We start from the raw sequence: 12295 nt of genomic DNA on the forward strand, positions 1-12295 counted from the left end.
CGGGGCGGGGGACAGGTCTGGGCGCGGCGCTGCTGGCTGTGTCCGCAGTCCAACGCGGAGCGAGCGGAGCGCGCCGGGTCCCGGGGCGGGCCCGGGGCGGCCCTGGAGCCGGCCTGGCCCCGCGCTCCGGGCGGTTGCCTCCGGCGGAGTCCGCGCCAGGGTCGTAGCGGCACAGATATTGGGGGTCCTGCGTGTCTCACCCCGTGGGTCGCAAGAATATATGAAAAGGTCATGAACAAACTTTAAAAATGGGTTCCCCCATAAAACGGGGAAGCGGTGGCTTTTCCTTGGAAGCTGGCAGAGTTACAGCTTCCTGGCCCCGCGCTCCGGGCGGTTGCCTCCGGCGGAGTCCGCGCCAGGGTCGTAGCGGCACAGATATTGGGGGTCCTGCGTGTCTCACCCCGTGGGTCGCAAGAATATATGAAAAGGTCATGAACAAACTTTAAAAATGGGTTCCCCCATAAAACGGGGAAGCGGTGGCTTTTCCTTGGAAGCTGGCAGAGTTACAGCTTGCAAGGGGCTGCTTGGAGAGCGCCTCCTTGCCCCCACATACTTCCTGCCCCACACACTTGGGGGCAGGGAGCAGCAGGTTGGGAGTGAGGGGGACCAGGCTAGGACCGATTCATAGACTGCAAGGCTGGAAGGGACCTCTGAAGATCATCAGGTCCAGCCCCCTGCACCAAGCAGGAAAGATAACTGGGGGGGGTCAGATGACCCCAGCAAGGTGACTGTCTAGTCTCCTCTTGAAGATTTCCGGATGGGTCCTGGTACCAAACAAGTTCAGAACTGCTGAGTCCTATCCTGTGCTCCAAGCACCACTGTCCCCAGATATATCATCCCAGCCAAGGCTGCATCCAGCTGAGTCTTAAAAACTTCCAAGGATGGGTACCTCTCTGGGTAACCTGTTCCAGTGCTTTGCTCCCCCCTCATGACAGAGTTTTTCCTTATATCTAACCTAAACATCCCTTGCTGCACTGGAGACCATTGCTCCTTGTTCTGTCTTCTGCCCCCACTGAGAGCAGTCCAGCTCCATCCTCTTATGAACCCCCCTTCAGGTAGTTGAAGGCTGCTGCTATTAGTCTTCTCTTCTCCAAGAGTTGTGGTTTAGCCAAAATCATAGTGGTAACTATGCAGGTGTTACATTGGGGGCATGGGGGGGAAGGGGAGGAAGAGCCATGATACCAACTTCTATAAAAGGGAGAAGGGCTTGTAAAAGCAGGCCTTAAGTGTGTTTTGCCATCAAGCTTATAATAGTGCTCTCTGGTGATGTATATTTAATGGTTCCTGTAAACAGAGTTTGCCTGACGTCTTGGGTAGTGTGGAAATACCAGTGTTACACTGACAAAATGCTCCTAGTGTGGACTTGAATATACAAGAAAACACTGTTTGTATCTGAGTAGTAACACTTTCCCATCCTCAGAAGAATACTTTAAGCTTAGACTAATAAGAGAGCTCTTTTGACAGTATAATTACATCTGTACCAGGGGGTTCCTACCACTACAGCTGTCAGTCAGGTATCACACCTCTTTGTGCACCTGCGTATTTACTTGTAACTAAGGCTCCTCTGCTGTAGGCCTAGCCCTGCTGCAAAGCCCTAGTGTTTGCAAGGCTGCTATCTTTTTTTTTTTGCTTGGGTGTGAGGTAGAACTGTTAACTGCATCTGATACAGGATCTTAGTTGGCTGATTGCTTGGTGATCCTCAAGCAGTCAGATGCATAAGATGATCTACTTTTTCTTAGTGCTGCTGTTCAAAGCGTCTTCATCATCAGAGTGAAACTTACAAGAAGTGTTTACTACGTCTGCATCTCAGTAAGCTATAGGTGGTAGCAACACTTAAGTAGCAAGATCTCTGTTAGAGGTGGCTTTTCTAATAGGGGAGTTACCTTCTACATTAAATACCAACATTCTTGCCCAAAACTTCAGGGATCTTGTAGCGGGATTTGTGTTTTCTGAATGCAGGTGAGAATGAACAAACCAACCAAAGCACTGAGGAGGCCTCATCTGGGAGTACTGTGTCCAGTTTTGGATCTCGCACTTCAAGAAGGATGCAGACAGTTTGGAAAGGTCTGGAGAAGAGAAGACTGAAGGGGGATTTGATAACAGTCTTCAAATACCTGAAGGGTGATTACAGAGAAGATGGAGATGGGGTTTTCTCTGCGGCTGTAGGGGACCAGACTAGGAGCAGTGACCTCAAGCTGCAGCAGTGAAAATTTAGATTGGAGATTAGAAGGAACTTGCTGACTGGAGAATGGTCAAGCATTGGGATGGGCTGCTTAGAGAAACTATGAGATCTCCATCCTTGGACATTTTCAAGGGCAGGTTAGACCGATACTTGTCTGGGTTGATTTAGTTGGAGACCTGTGTGTGATGTCCTGTCCAGTCCTACTTCTGTGATCCTATGAACTGCCACTTGCAATAAATCTCAAATGTTTACTCTTCCTGTAGAAGTAAAACATGGCAGAATTCTCTATATCTATAACACTGACTTTCATGGTATTTGCCAAAGTGAAATCACTGCCTTCTCTCATTGCCTTTCCTTTGGTCTTTTCCCATTTTTAACCTGTATGTGAGAAACAGCTTGATGCATATTTTTGACCAGTATGAGAACTGCTCCTGAAGTATGAGTTGTTGGTGCCTGTGCTCCCTGGATGAGGTGGGGGCCTCAAAGCTTGTCTAACATCCCTCCCAATTATGTGATTGGCCTACTACACAGGCCTCACTTCTGACATATTCCCTGGACCATTGCAGCTATTATCACATCAGTTAAGCATGTTTTTGCCTAGCTAATTAAAGGACAGTGGTGACTCTAGCCTTCCTCAAATGCTGCAGTAATTGCTGCAACATTGAGTGTTTAGTTGCAAAAAGGAAGTAAAAGTGAAAAATAATACATCTGGAATGGCGTATTTTCTCTCTGCAATTCTTGTAATGAAGTGTGCATCAGGAATTCCCTTTTCAAAGTTGGCTGTATGTGATTGAGCTCTTTGTAACCAATGACTGTCTCCCTGACCTGTAATAAACCTAGTGTTTGTTGAGAGCATCTTATCTTGATCCCTTGTTTTACCTTCCTTCCTTGTTTCCCAGCAGCCTTATTGAATTTAACTCAATCAATAATTCAATATAGTGAGGTAAGCAAACATCCCAATAATCAGGTCAGTGGATTCTATGTGAATTATTGCAGTCATTTGTACTCCTATTAGGCTATATATGTACTGGAAAACCTTAAAAAAGCCTCCTGGTTTGCTTGAGGAAACCGTTGCCAGATGATGCTTTGCCATTTGTACCTACCAATGGTTTACTGAGAATCAGGTAAAATATGTGGTGAAAGTAGGACCAGCTATTGAAGATTTGTCTATTTGTTGGTTTTCTCTGGTTCAGCTGAGCTAGTGTTAGAGCTAGGGGAATGTCTGTTAAATGGGAAGAAGCTTTCTTCTGCAAATGAACTTGAGAATTTTTCTTTACGTTTTGTACTTTGCAATACGCACCTTTTTATTTTCATGGCCAGTCTCGCTGTGTAAAGTTGAGGAACTTCTTCATGAACTTGTTTTTGGCATTTGCGAATAAGCATGGCAAATGAAGGTGAGCCCATAGTACATTTACCTGAGTGGGATTCATCACATGCTTTCCATTGGCTCATGAGGCCTCAGATGACTCTTCCAGTATGGAAAATTTCAGTATTCTCTCCTTCTGTTTATTTCTGATCTATCCCTTTTAAAGGAAAGAGTCAAGCATTCACAGAATCTTTGTAATTGACAAGTGGATTATTAGAAATGATGGACTAGACCTTTCTTGGTGTAGGAAAGGTAGGCTTACTTCCTTTTTGGTGTGTCATCCACTTTTTTGCTTACAATGCAAGATAATCAGTTACTTAATATGATCAGGTACCTGCCTATATTTTGTCCTCTTCATTACATTTTGCTTTTTAATACACTTTTTTCAAAATTGCTCGTACCAGTGAATTTTAAGGGACATTGCCAAAAGGAATCTTTAAATGTGGCTACTCTTTTTAAAATACAGTTTGTGAGTAAATAGTGCATTTCAAATTACTTGTCCAAAACCAAAATTTTTAAAGGGTTTTTTGTTCCTCCCTGATATCTTAGGCTCTGAAGAGCAACTTCAAATTTACATCTAAGCTGGTCTACTGCTCCTTGTTTCAGCTTTTCACTATGCACCCTTCAGTTTCAGCTTTTCTGCTGTTGGTGAACAGCTTCTAGCAAGGTGGGCTGAAAGCAGTTTGTAACATAGGAAGTGCAACTAATCATCAAAAATGGTAAAGCTGCACAAACTGCTGTCAAATATAAGTTGAGAAATAAAGACCTTTTTTAAAAGTGTCTTTAATTTCAGAACTGGAATTTGTGACCTTTTTGGGGGGTGGAAGGAATTGCTTGTACCATTTATAGTTCTTCCGTTATCTTTTTGGTTTCACAGCAAAATTGTCTCCTTCTCTGTTTCTCACACAGTATCAATCTATTGCTTCTATTTCTCGGACTACCTAGAACATAATGTCCTTGTTGCTTGATTTCATCCTTCCTCCTGAATGTGCTGCTTGGCTGCCTTGTATCTTCTCCTCTGAGCATTCTTCTGTTAGTATCTTCTATCCTGTGGACAGCTTCTATTTTCTTTTTCTTTCTAATGCAGCAGTCGCCTGTAATTGGCTGCTTTTATAGACCTTTAGGCTCTCCTTGGCAATGAAAAGCCTAGGTACCTACAGAAACAGCTGGAAAGGAGAAGCTTGTTGGCACCATGTTATATATTATCTGTCTACAGACCCAAGCTTGTGAATCATTAATATAATTCAAATCAGGGCTTTATAGTAATTTTAAAATAATTGCAAAACCAATTTATTTACATCCGTTTGTTTTTCATCTTCCAAGTATCTTAAAGAAAAATCTTAAAAAAAGAAAAAGAGCCAAAATCTTCTTAGTAATAGTGTCTGCTAACCTGTCAGGTTAATATTTCTGGTCCACAATTTATTTTAGGCAGCAAATCGTTAAATCAAATGCCTGTTTCTTAGCTTAGTCTTCTTTTGGACTTACAATACACTGTATTTATGACTTGAGACTTATTTATGGTATAGTTACAGTAAAGCTGTTAGTATATCAAAACTTCAAAAAGGTTTGTGTTTTTTTTCTTTGTGGAGTCTGGTAAAACTATTCAATTCAATTTTATTTTAAAATATTTTAAGAAATGAAATCTAAAAACAAATCCAACTTGTTCCAAGAGATTTGTTATCTCATTAGGAACTCCAGCAGTTTGAAATGATTTGGTATACATGCAAGCATGGGAAACAGTAGATGCAAAGTTTTCAGCATGGCTTACCACAGCAGTGTCCTTTGAATACCATCCTTGCTGCCAGCAGTATTCTTCTCAAAATATGTCTTGTTCCTGATACCAGACCCTGCATGTGTTATGCTTTCTGTTTGACACCTACTGCTTTTTGGTACTGCCAATAGGCACAGCAGCTCAACTCTTCTCAGGCAGGGTCTGTTGGTGACCTAGAGCATGCCAGGTCTCTATACCCATCTTTTTTGTAAAATTATAGAGAAGTAGGGCTGGAAGGGACCCGTAGAGGTCATCTAGTCCAGCCCCCTGCTTAAGGCAGGATCATCCCTATCCAAATGATTCTATACAATCCATAATCTAAACTTTACATAAGACTATTGTCAACGCTGCCACAAAACAGACCTCACACTCTAAGCTGCCACAGTAAAGCGGGAAGCACAGCAGCCAATATTCTGCTTCTATGAAATGTTGCCAGTATATGCTCAAGAGATCCTAGGTAGAGGGCCACACCTGCTACAGAGAAAGGCAAACACTGCTGCAGTCGGTACCATTCTGACCATGGTATTAGATTCATTCCTGACCCCAAATACGGTGATCAGTCTGACCCTGAGTAGAGGGGCAAGAGCCTCTAGCTTTGCTCCCAGCAGGAGTGTTGGCAAACCTTAGTCAGAGTCCCCAGCCTTGGCTGTAGCCAACACCCAATGCCACTGGGGAGGTTTAAAAATATGCTGGCATGTGTAGCAGAAAGGTGGGGGAAAGGGAGCAACTAGCAAAGCCCAGAAGTATGGGAATTGTCCATAGTAGAATATAGGAATAACTATGCCTAGATCATCCCTGACTGTGGCTGTCCAGCCTCTTCTTGAACACCTCCAGTGTTCAAGTTTTTGTCAGCAAAATTTTCTCTTTTCAAGGAATGCCCCGTATAGATATGATAAGACGATCTTCTTTCTGAAGGCTTCTCTGAATTTATGCCAAAAGCAAAGTAAATTTGGGGGGACTTGATGTTTCTCTAGAAGTCTGTAAAGTCAAGATTTTTTGGAAGCATTCTTTTGTTATACTGTAAGAGAAATAATATTTGCCAAAATTGTAAAATAAAGTGGGGGGGAGAGAGGAGGCAATTCTTAAAGTTGAAATGAAAACATCCATCATAAGGTTCTTGAAAGAGGTTCTTTTAAGCTTTAGTGATTTACCACGCTACCCTTGTTAAGGCATGCCCGTGTTTGTAGTTGATGACACACAAGGGAACACTGTGGACCAGTCAGCTGGGCCTGGTGCACTTCTACCCTTCCCACTGCTGTTGTGGGGCTTTCCCCTCCCCATCTCCCCTCCCCATGAATGTTGGTGGAGCATGGATGGAGCATCGCCACCCAGCACTCCATGCCGCTGCTACATCCAGGGAGCTGGTGGCGCAGGGAAAGGCCAGTTGCCTCATGCTCCGCTCTGTCTGCTCCATCGTTGCTGCCTCCTGGGAGCAGGGAGGGGGTGCAGGGGATGAGGCCAGCAGCACTGGCCTTGGCCCTCTCATCCCCCGTGTCCCTGCTGTCATGGCAGTGATCCGCTGCCACCACCTGCAGTCCGAACACTCTTGGAGCACTCTGATTGGCTGTCTTGGCAGCCAATCAGAGTGTGCATGAATTGTGACAGACAAAGGCTTTTATAATATTAGAATGTTGGATATGACAGCAGGCCTTACAGGTAATGTGGAGTGTAGTACTCATTGATAACTCATAAATCTCCGCTTGTTAGTTGCTGACTAAGGCTCAACTGGTCAATATATTTCTTTACAGTGAAGTATGCGAGACCTAACAGCTCAGGTAACAAGCAGTCTGCTGCAGTTTCCAGAAGTGACTATCCAAGCGCTCGGGGAAGATGAGATAACTTTGGAGTCTGTACTTCGGGGAAAGTTTACTGGAGGTAAAACTTTAGCTTCCTTTAAAATTTAGCCCATATACGTTGAAATTAGATAATTCATAGTTAGTAGTGATTATTTAATACACACAGTACTATTAAGCTATATTTTGAGAACATGCTTAGCACCATGGAGGTACATCAGGTTCAGGATGAATAAGTCTTGATAAGAAGTTGGGATTTGTTTTTTTTAATTATATACAGAATCAATGGCTGTGTGATACTAAAAGTTTAACTTAGTTTAAGCCTTATGCCATGTAACTGCATTAAGTATTTTTATATTTTCAGTCTGTATAGTGGAGTAGATACTGGTGTTTACATTTTAATGCATTATTATGCAGCATTTTTTTTTTTTTTTTAAAAAGGAAAGAAAAGCTGCTGCCTCAGTCTGAGTAAAAATTGAAGGTGAAGCAACCTGGGATCCTGGTTTTCTCTGATAAAATGTCACAAATTCTCTGATGAAAAGCTGCAAATTCTTTTACAAAACCCCCAAAATCCGTTATTAAAATTAAAAGCCCCCTGAATGCCCCCCCAGCCCTGTTGGTGCCTTTCACTACCCCAAAAGCCTGCCCCCTCCAGCCCTACTGGTGCCTCTCACTGCCCCCACAACAGTTCCCCTTCCCTACTCATGCCTCTTGCCCCCTACCCACAACCCAGCCAGAGGGGCCCCCCTGCTGCCAGGACCCCAAGTCTGCAGCTCCCTGCTCCCAACAGCAGGCAACTGCAGGAGAAGCACCATGAGCTGGCTCCCACACTGCTCAGGCGGGGCTGGGGCTGGCTTCTGGCTCCTCCCCCGGCCCTACCAGAGGGGCCCCCAGACCCCTGCAAGCCCCACTTACCTCAGGCTCCAGGACAAGTGTGAGGCTGAGCTGAGCTGAGCCTAGCGGAGCCATGGCTGAGTGAGAGCCTCAGGCCGCACCCTCTCCCTCTGCTGGGGGTTTCCTGCCCTGTTTGCAAACAGCTTTTGCAGGCTGGAGCTCAACCAGTCTGCAGATATGTTTGCAAAAGCAGGGAGTCCGCCGGTTTCTCTGCTAAAGGGAGAAATCCATGTTTTCTCTGATAAAAAGGGGAAATCCGTGGTTTTCTGTTTTTCTGTGGGAAACGGAAAACCGGGATCCCTGCATGATGAGTAGAGTTATTAATAGGTACCTAAAGATGCAGATTGGCATTTCTTGGAAGTTTTTAGGCAAGCTGAATTACCTAAACCTTTCTTTCAGAATCTGACTAGACACCTATCTGCATCTTCAGACACACATTAAGACCTTTGAAAATCTGGCCCATTGTGACAAGAAATAATCAATTGTTGCTTTGTTTGTGTAATCTATCAATTATAAACACAAAACATGTTTTTCTGACTTTTTATGTATTTAGCACATTTGAGTTTTATGTAGTTAAATAAAAAATATGCTAAATCTTCATTAATTGTTAAGGGGAGCCAAAACCATCTCGTATTGGGGTGCTCTGAGAGATGCACCCTGGCTTTATTTAAGCTTATTGGTCTCCTAATTTGAATGGGTGTGCCCAGGTTATTGATTTACTCTCCCGAGGTAAGAGGTAACAGGAAAAACCAAAGGGTTTATTATACAGAACAACAAATGGTATAAAAGAAGAAAAAGTGATCAAATACTCTGAGGTCCCTTCCAACCCTAACTTTCCATGATTCTATGACAACAGAGCAAGGTAAAATGAAATTGACCAAGTCTTTACCCTACATTCTGACTACCTAGCCCTTTGTAACATGCCTGTGAAAATCTGGGGTCGGGGTCAGCCTCCCCTCCGTCACAGCTAGCTCCCTCAACTGGGGATCTCCCTTCCCCTCTCCTCACCAGGAGCCCCTCCCCGCCATAATTGTCACTGCCTACATTCTACACAGCCTCCCCCCTAGCCTATCTTCAGCCTTTAGAGCAAGAATCCTGTACAGCATTTCTGCCTGTGGATCTGTGACACATGGTAAGGTATATAATTGTTCATACAAGTGGATATAACATCCTTCTGGTTGACAAAAATATTAAATTTAATGTAAGGCTAAATTTGTTTATGATTCTATAATATTGAACTTTCTTATTCTTAGAAAGTTAGGGTTGGAAGGGACCTCAGGAGGTCATCTAGTTCAACCCCTGCTCAAAGCAGGACCATTCACGACTAGATCATCCCAGCCAAACCTTTGTCTAGCTGGGTTTTGAAAACCTCCAAGGATGAACTTCTTATACCACCTCTCTGGGTAACCTGTTCCAGTGTTTTATTACCCTCCTAGTGAGCAAATTCTTCTTAATATCTAACCTAAACTTCCCTTCCTGGAACTTGAGCCCCTTGTTCCTTGTTCTGTCATCTGCCACCGCTGAGAAGAGTCTAGCTCCATCCTCTTTCAAACCCCCCTTTCAGGTAGTTAAAGACTTCTATTCAACCCCTCTCAGTCTTCTCTAGAGTAAATAAGTCTGGTTCCCTCAGTCTTTCCTCAGAAGTCATGTCCTCCAGCCCCCTCACCATTTTTGTTGCCCTCTGCTGGACTTTTTGCTATTTGTCCATGTGCTTTCTGTACTTGGGGGCCCAAAACTGAACACAGTACTCCAGATGTGGCCTCACCAGTGCTGAATACCAACTATGAAACTATGAACACAGGGGAATAATCACTTCGCTTGATCTACTGGCAGCACTCGTACCAATGCAGCCCAGTATGTCGTTAGCCTTCTTGGCAGCAAGGGCACGCTACTTGCTACTATTCAGCGTATTGTCTGCTGTAACCCCCAGGTCCTTTTCAGCAGAGCTGCTGTCCAGCCAGTCTGCAAACCTGTTTAATTTCAACCAGTGTTAATAAAACCTTTCTTTAGGAAAACAACTGGAAAAAAAAAAGTACAAATATAAAACAGGATTAAAATCCTTGTTTAGATAGTGATTTTTTTGCATGCTGCTTTAAATCAAGGTGATTTAAAATCATTAACTATTTAAATAGACCCACCCCCTTCAGGTTACCAATATTTCTTCCAAGCTCAGGGCAGTTTTCCTAAAATGCAACTATTTTAATGCGTTTTACTTCATTTATGTAGTCTAATGTGGACCTTGTTGCTTTCTTGGTTTTTGTATTGAAGTATAAGTTAATTTTTAGTATGTGTACACAAGCAAGTACATTCAAAAAGAATCTCCAACTCGAACATTAATCACTGCAAGTATGTACATTTCTATGTAGCTGTTTTGGGGAGGACATGTCTTCACTTCATGTTCTGATAGTTTACAATTTCAAATTAATCTTTCCAGTTTATCTTTATTCTTACACATGCTTTTCTTTTCCTCTTAGGGAGGAATGGACTGGCTTATCTGACATGTGGTCCTCAACTGGAAGTAGTAAACTCTGTTACAGGAGAGCGACTATCTGCATATCGTTTCAGTGGAGTAAATGAGCACCCTCCTACTGTTCTTGTGGTAAAGGAGTTTTCCTGGCAAAAAAGAATTGGACTGTTAGTTGGACTGGAAGAAGCAGAAGGTAGTGTTCTTTGCCTGTATGACCTGGGAATATCAAGAGTGGTTAAAGCAGTTGTTCTTCCAGGAAGGGTATGTATCTTTAAATTGCTTTGAGAGAGCTTTTATTGTACTATGGAATTTGAATATTATCCTTATGTTCAATGTGTAGTTGAACATACAAAGCTTGTATTGGAAGGTTCAAAAGAGCTCTTCATTGACACTGAGTAAAATAAGTTTTTTGCTTGTACAGTAGAACAAGGGTAGCCATCCTGTGGTACGTGTGCCACAAGTCGGGTGGCTAGCCTTTCAGGCCCCTAATCCGTTTTTGTTCATGTGCTGGACCCTTTCCAATCTGTCCACGTTCTAGAAGCGTGGAGTACCCAAAAGTACTCCAGGTGAGGCCTCAGCAATGCTAAGTAGACCTAAAAACATCACTTCCCTTGATTTTGCAAGTGACGCTCATGTTCATGCAACCCAATATGCTGTTGGCTTATTTTGCAGCAAGAGCACATTGCTGGCCCATATTTAGCTGATGGTCCACTGTACCCCCCCCAGGTCCTTCTGTGTAGTACTGTAATATAGCCGGTCATTCCTAGTCTGTTTGTGCATGCAATTGTTTTGTCCTAAGTGCAAGACTCTTCACATGTCCTTGTTAAATTTCATTTGACTGACTGTGGACCATTTCTCCAGTATTTTAAGGTCATTCTGGATCCTAGCCTCCAGAGCTTCTGCAAATCAAGTCTACATTCCTTAAAACATCAACCTGGCTAGAAGGAGACTATAGGTTTAAACCCCTATGTTGAATAGGGATGTGGCATGATGTATGAGCAAGTTAGTTATCTTCATATCTAAAGATATGAAGATGTCTTGGAAATCTAAGTCCAAGTTTTCTGCTTACAGGATGAACACCAGAAATTACATCCTTTTAAGTAAAATGATTTGCATTTGGGATCTTATGTTAAGTCTTTGTTCCAAGCTACCTGACTGTCTCAAATAGTTTTCTGGGCTTTTGGTCTTCAGTCAACATTTTCTGTAGAAAGCTATCATATATAGAATCTGTACCAATCACTTACGATTTTGGAACCAGAGGTCCTGTATTGTAATAGTCTCTGGCATCTTTCAATGTGTGATAAGGCACTGAGATGGAAATAGACATCTGTCTCTTCTTCAAAATCTTTCCTCCTGATAACTCACTATCAGTGTCAGTTCCAAGATTGCCTACCCTGTAGGATGGGCAATAGAAAGTGGGTGGAGTTAATTAGAGGGTATCAGATTTGTGTTTGTGGCCCACAGACCACTTATTGGTGATTTACCAGAGTTATGATCTATTCTGCATTCTGTTAAAGTTTAAGAATGTGTCAGTTAATTCGAGCATTATGCATCTGCCAGGAGAGTCACCTTCTCCTAGTAGGAACTACAAGTGTACAAATGTTCACACTGATTCTCCTGAATCAAAAGTGGCAGTTTTGCGAGAAAAATAACCTAACTCCTCCCAGGGACCAGGAGGGTTTGAGCCATGAGGGAAGCCTCGCATTCCTTCCCAGAAGCAGGTTACCCCAACCTGGAGAAGGCATAGCTCTCATTCCTCCTGTAGACCACAAGCCCACTGCCCACTTCTCGCACTAGAGTCCCCAGCATGAGAAGTAGTTAC

General features: G+C 43.3%; 1 protein-coding gene across 2 annotated transcripts in view; it reads left to right on the forward strand.

Moving 5' to 3' along the window:
• Nucleotides 1–409: 409 nt before the first annotated feature.
• The window catches only part of AHCTF1 (AT-hook containing transcription factor 1), a 67768-nt gene continuing 55882 nt past the window's right edge, over nucleotides 410–12295 (forward strand). The window contains exons 1-3 of one of the 2 annotated variants that reach the window (XM_025205145.1): nucleotides 410–428; nucleotides 7068–7194; nucleotides 10481–10734. In XM_025205145.1, the coding sequence (XP_025060930.1) occupies nucleotides 7074–7194; nucleotides 10481–10734 (375 nt within the window). In that variant the 5' untranslated portion in view covers nucleotides 410–428; nucleotides 7068–7073. Of the gene's footprint in view, nucleotides 429–3781; nucleotides 3801–7067; nucleotides 7195–10480; nucleotides 10735–12295 lie in introns of those variants that run through there. The other variant, XM_006024504.3, reaches the window with a different exon arrangement.

Source organism: Alligator sinensis, unplaced genomic scaffold (genome assembly GCF_000455745.1).
Source record: "Alligator sinensis unplaced genomic scaffold, ASM45574v1 scaffold284_1, whole genome shotgun sequence".
Taxonomy (NCBI): domain Eukaryota; kingdom Metazoa; phylum Chordata; order Crocodylia; family Alligatoridae; genus Alligator; species Alligator sinensis.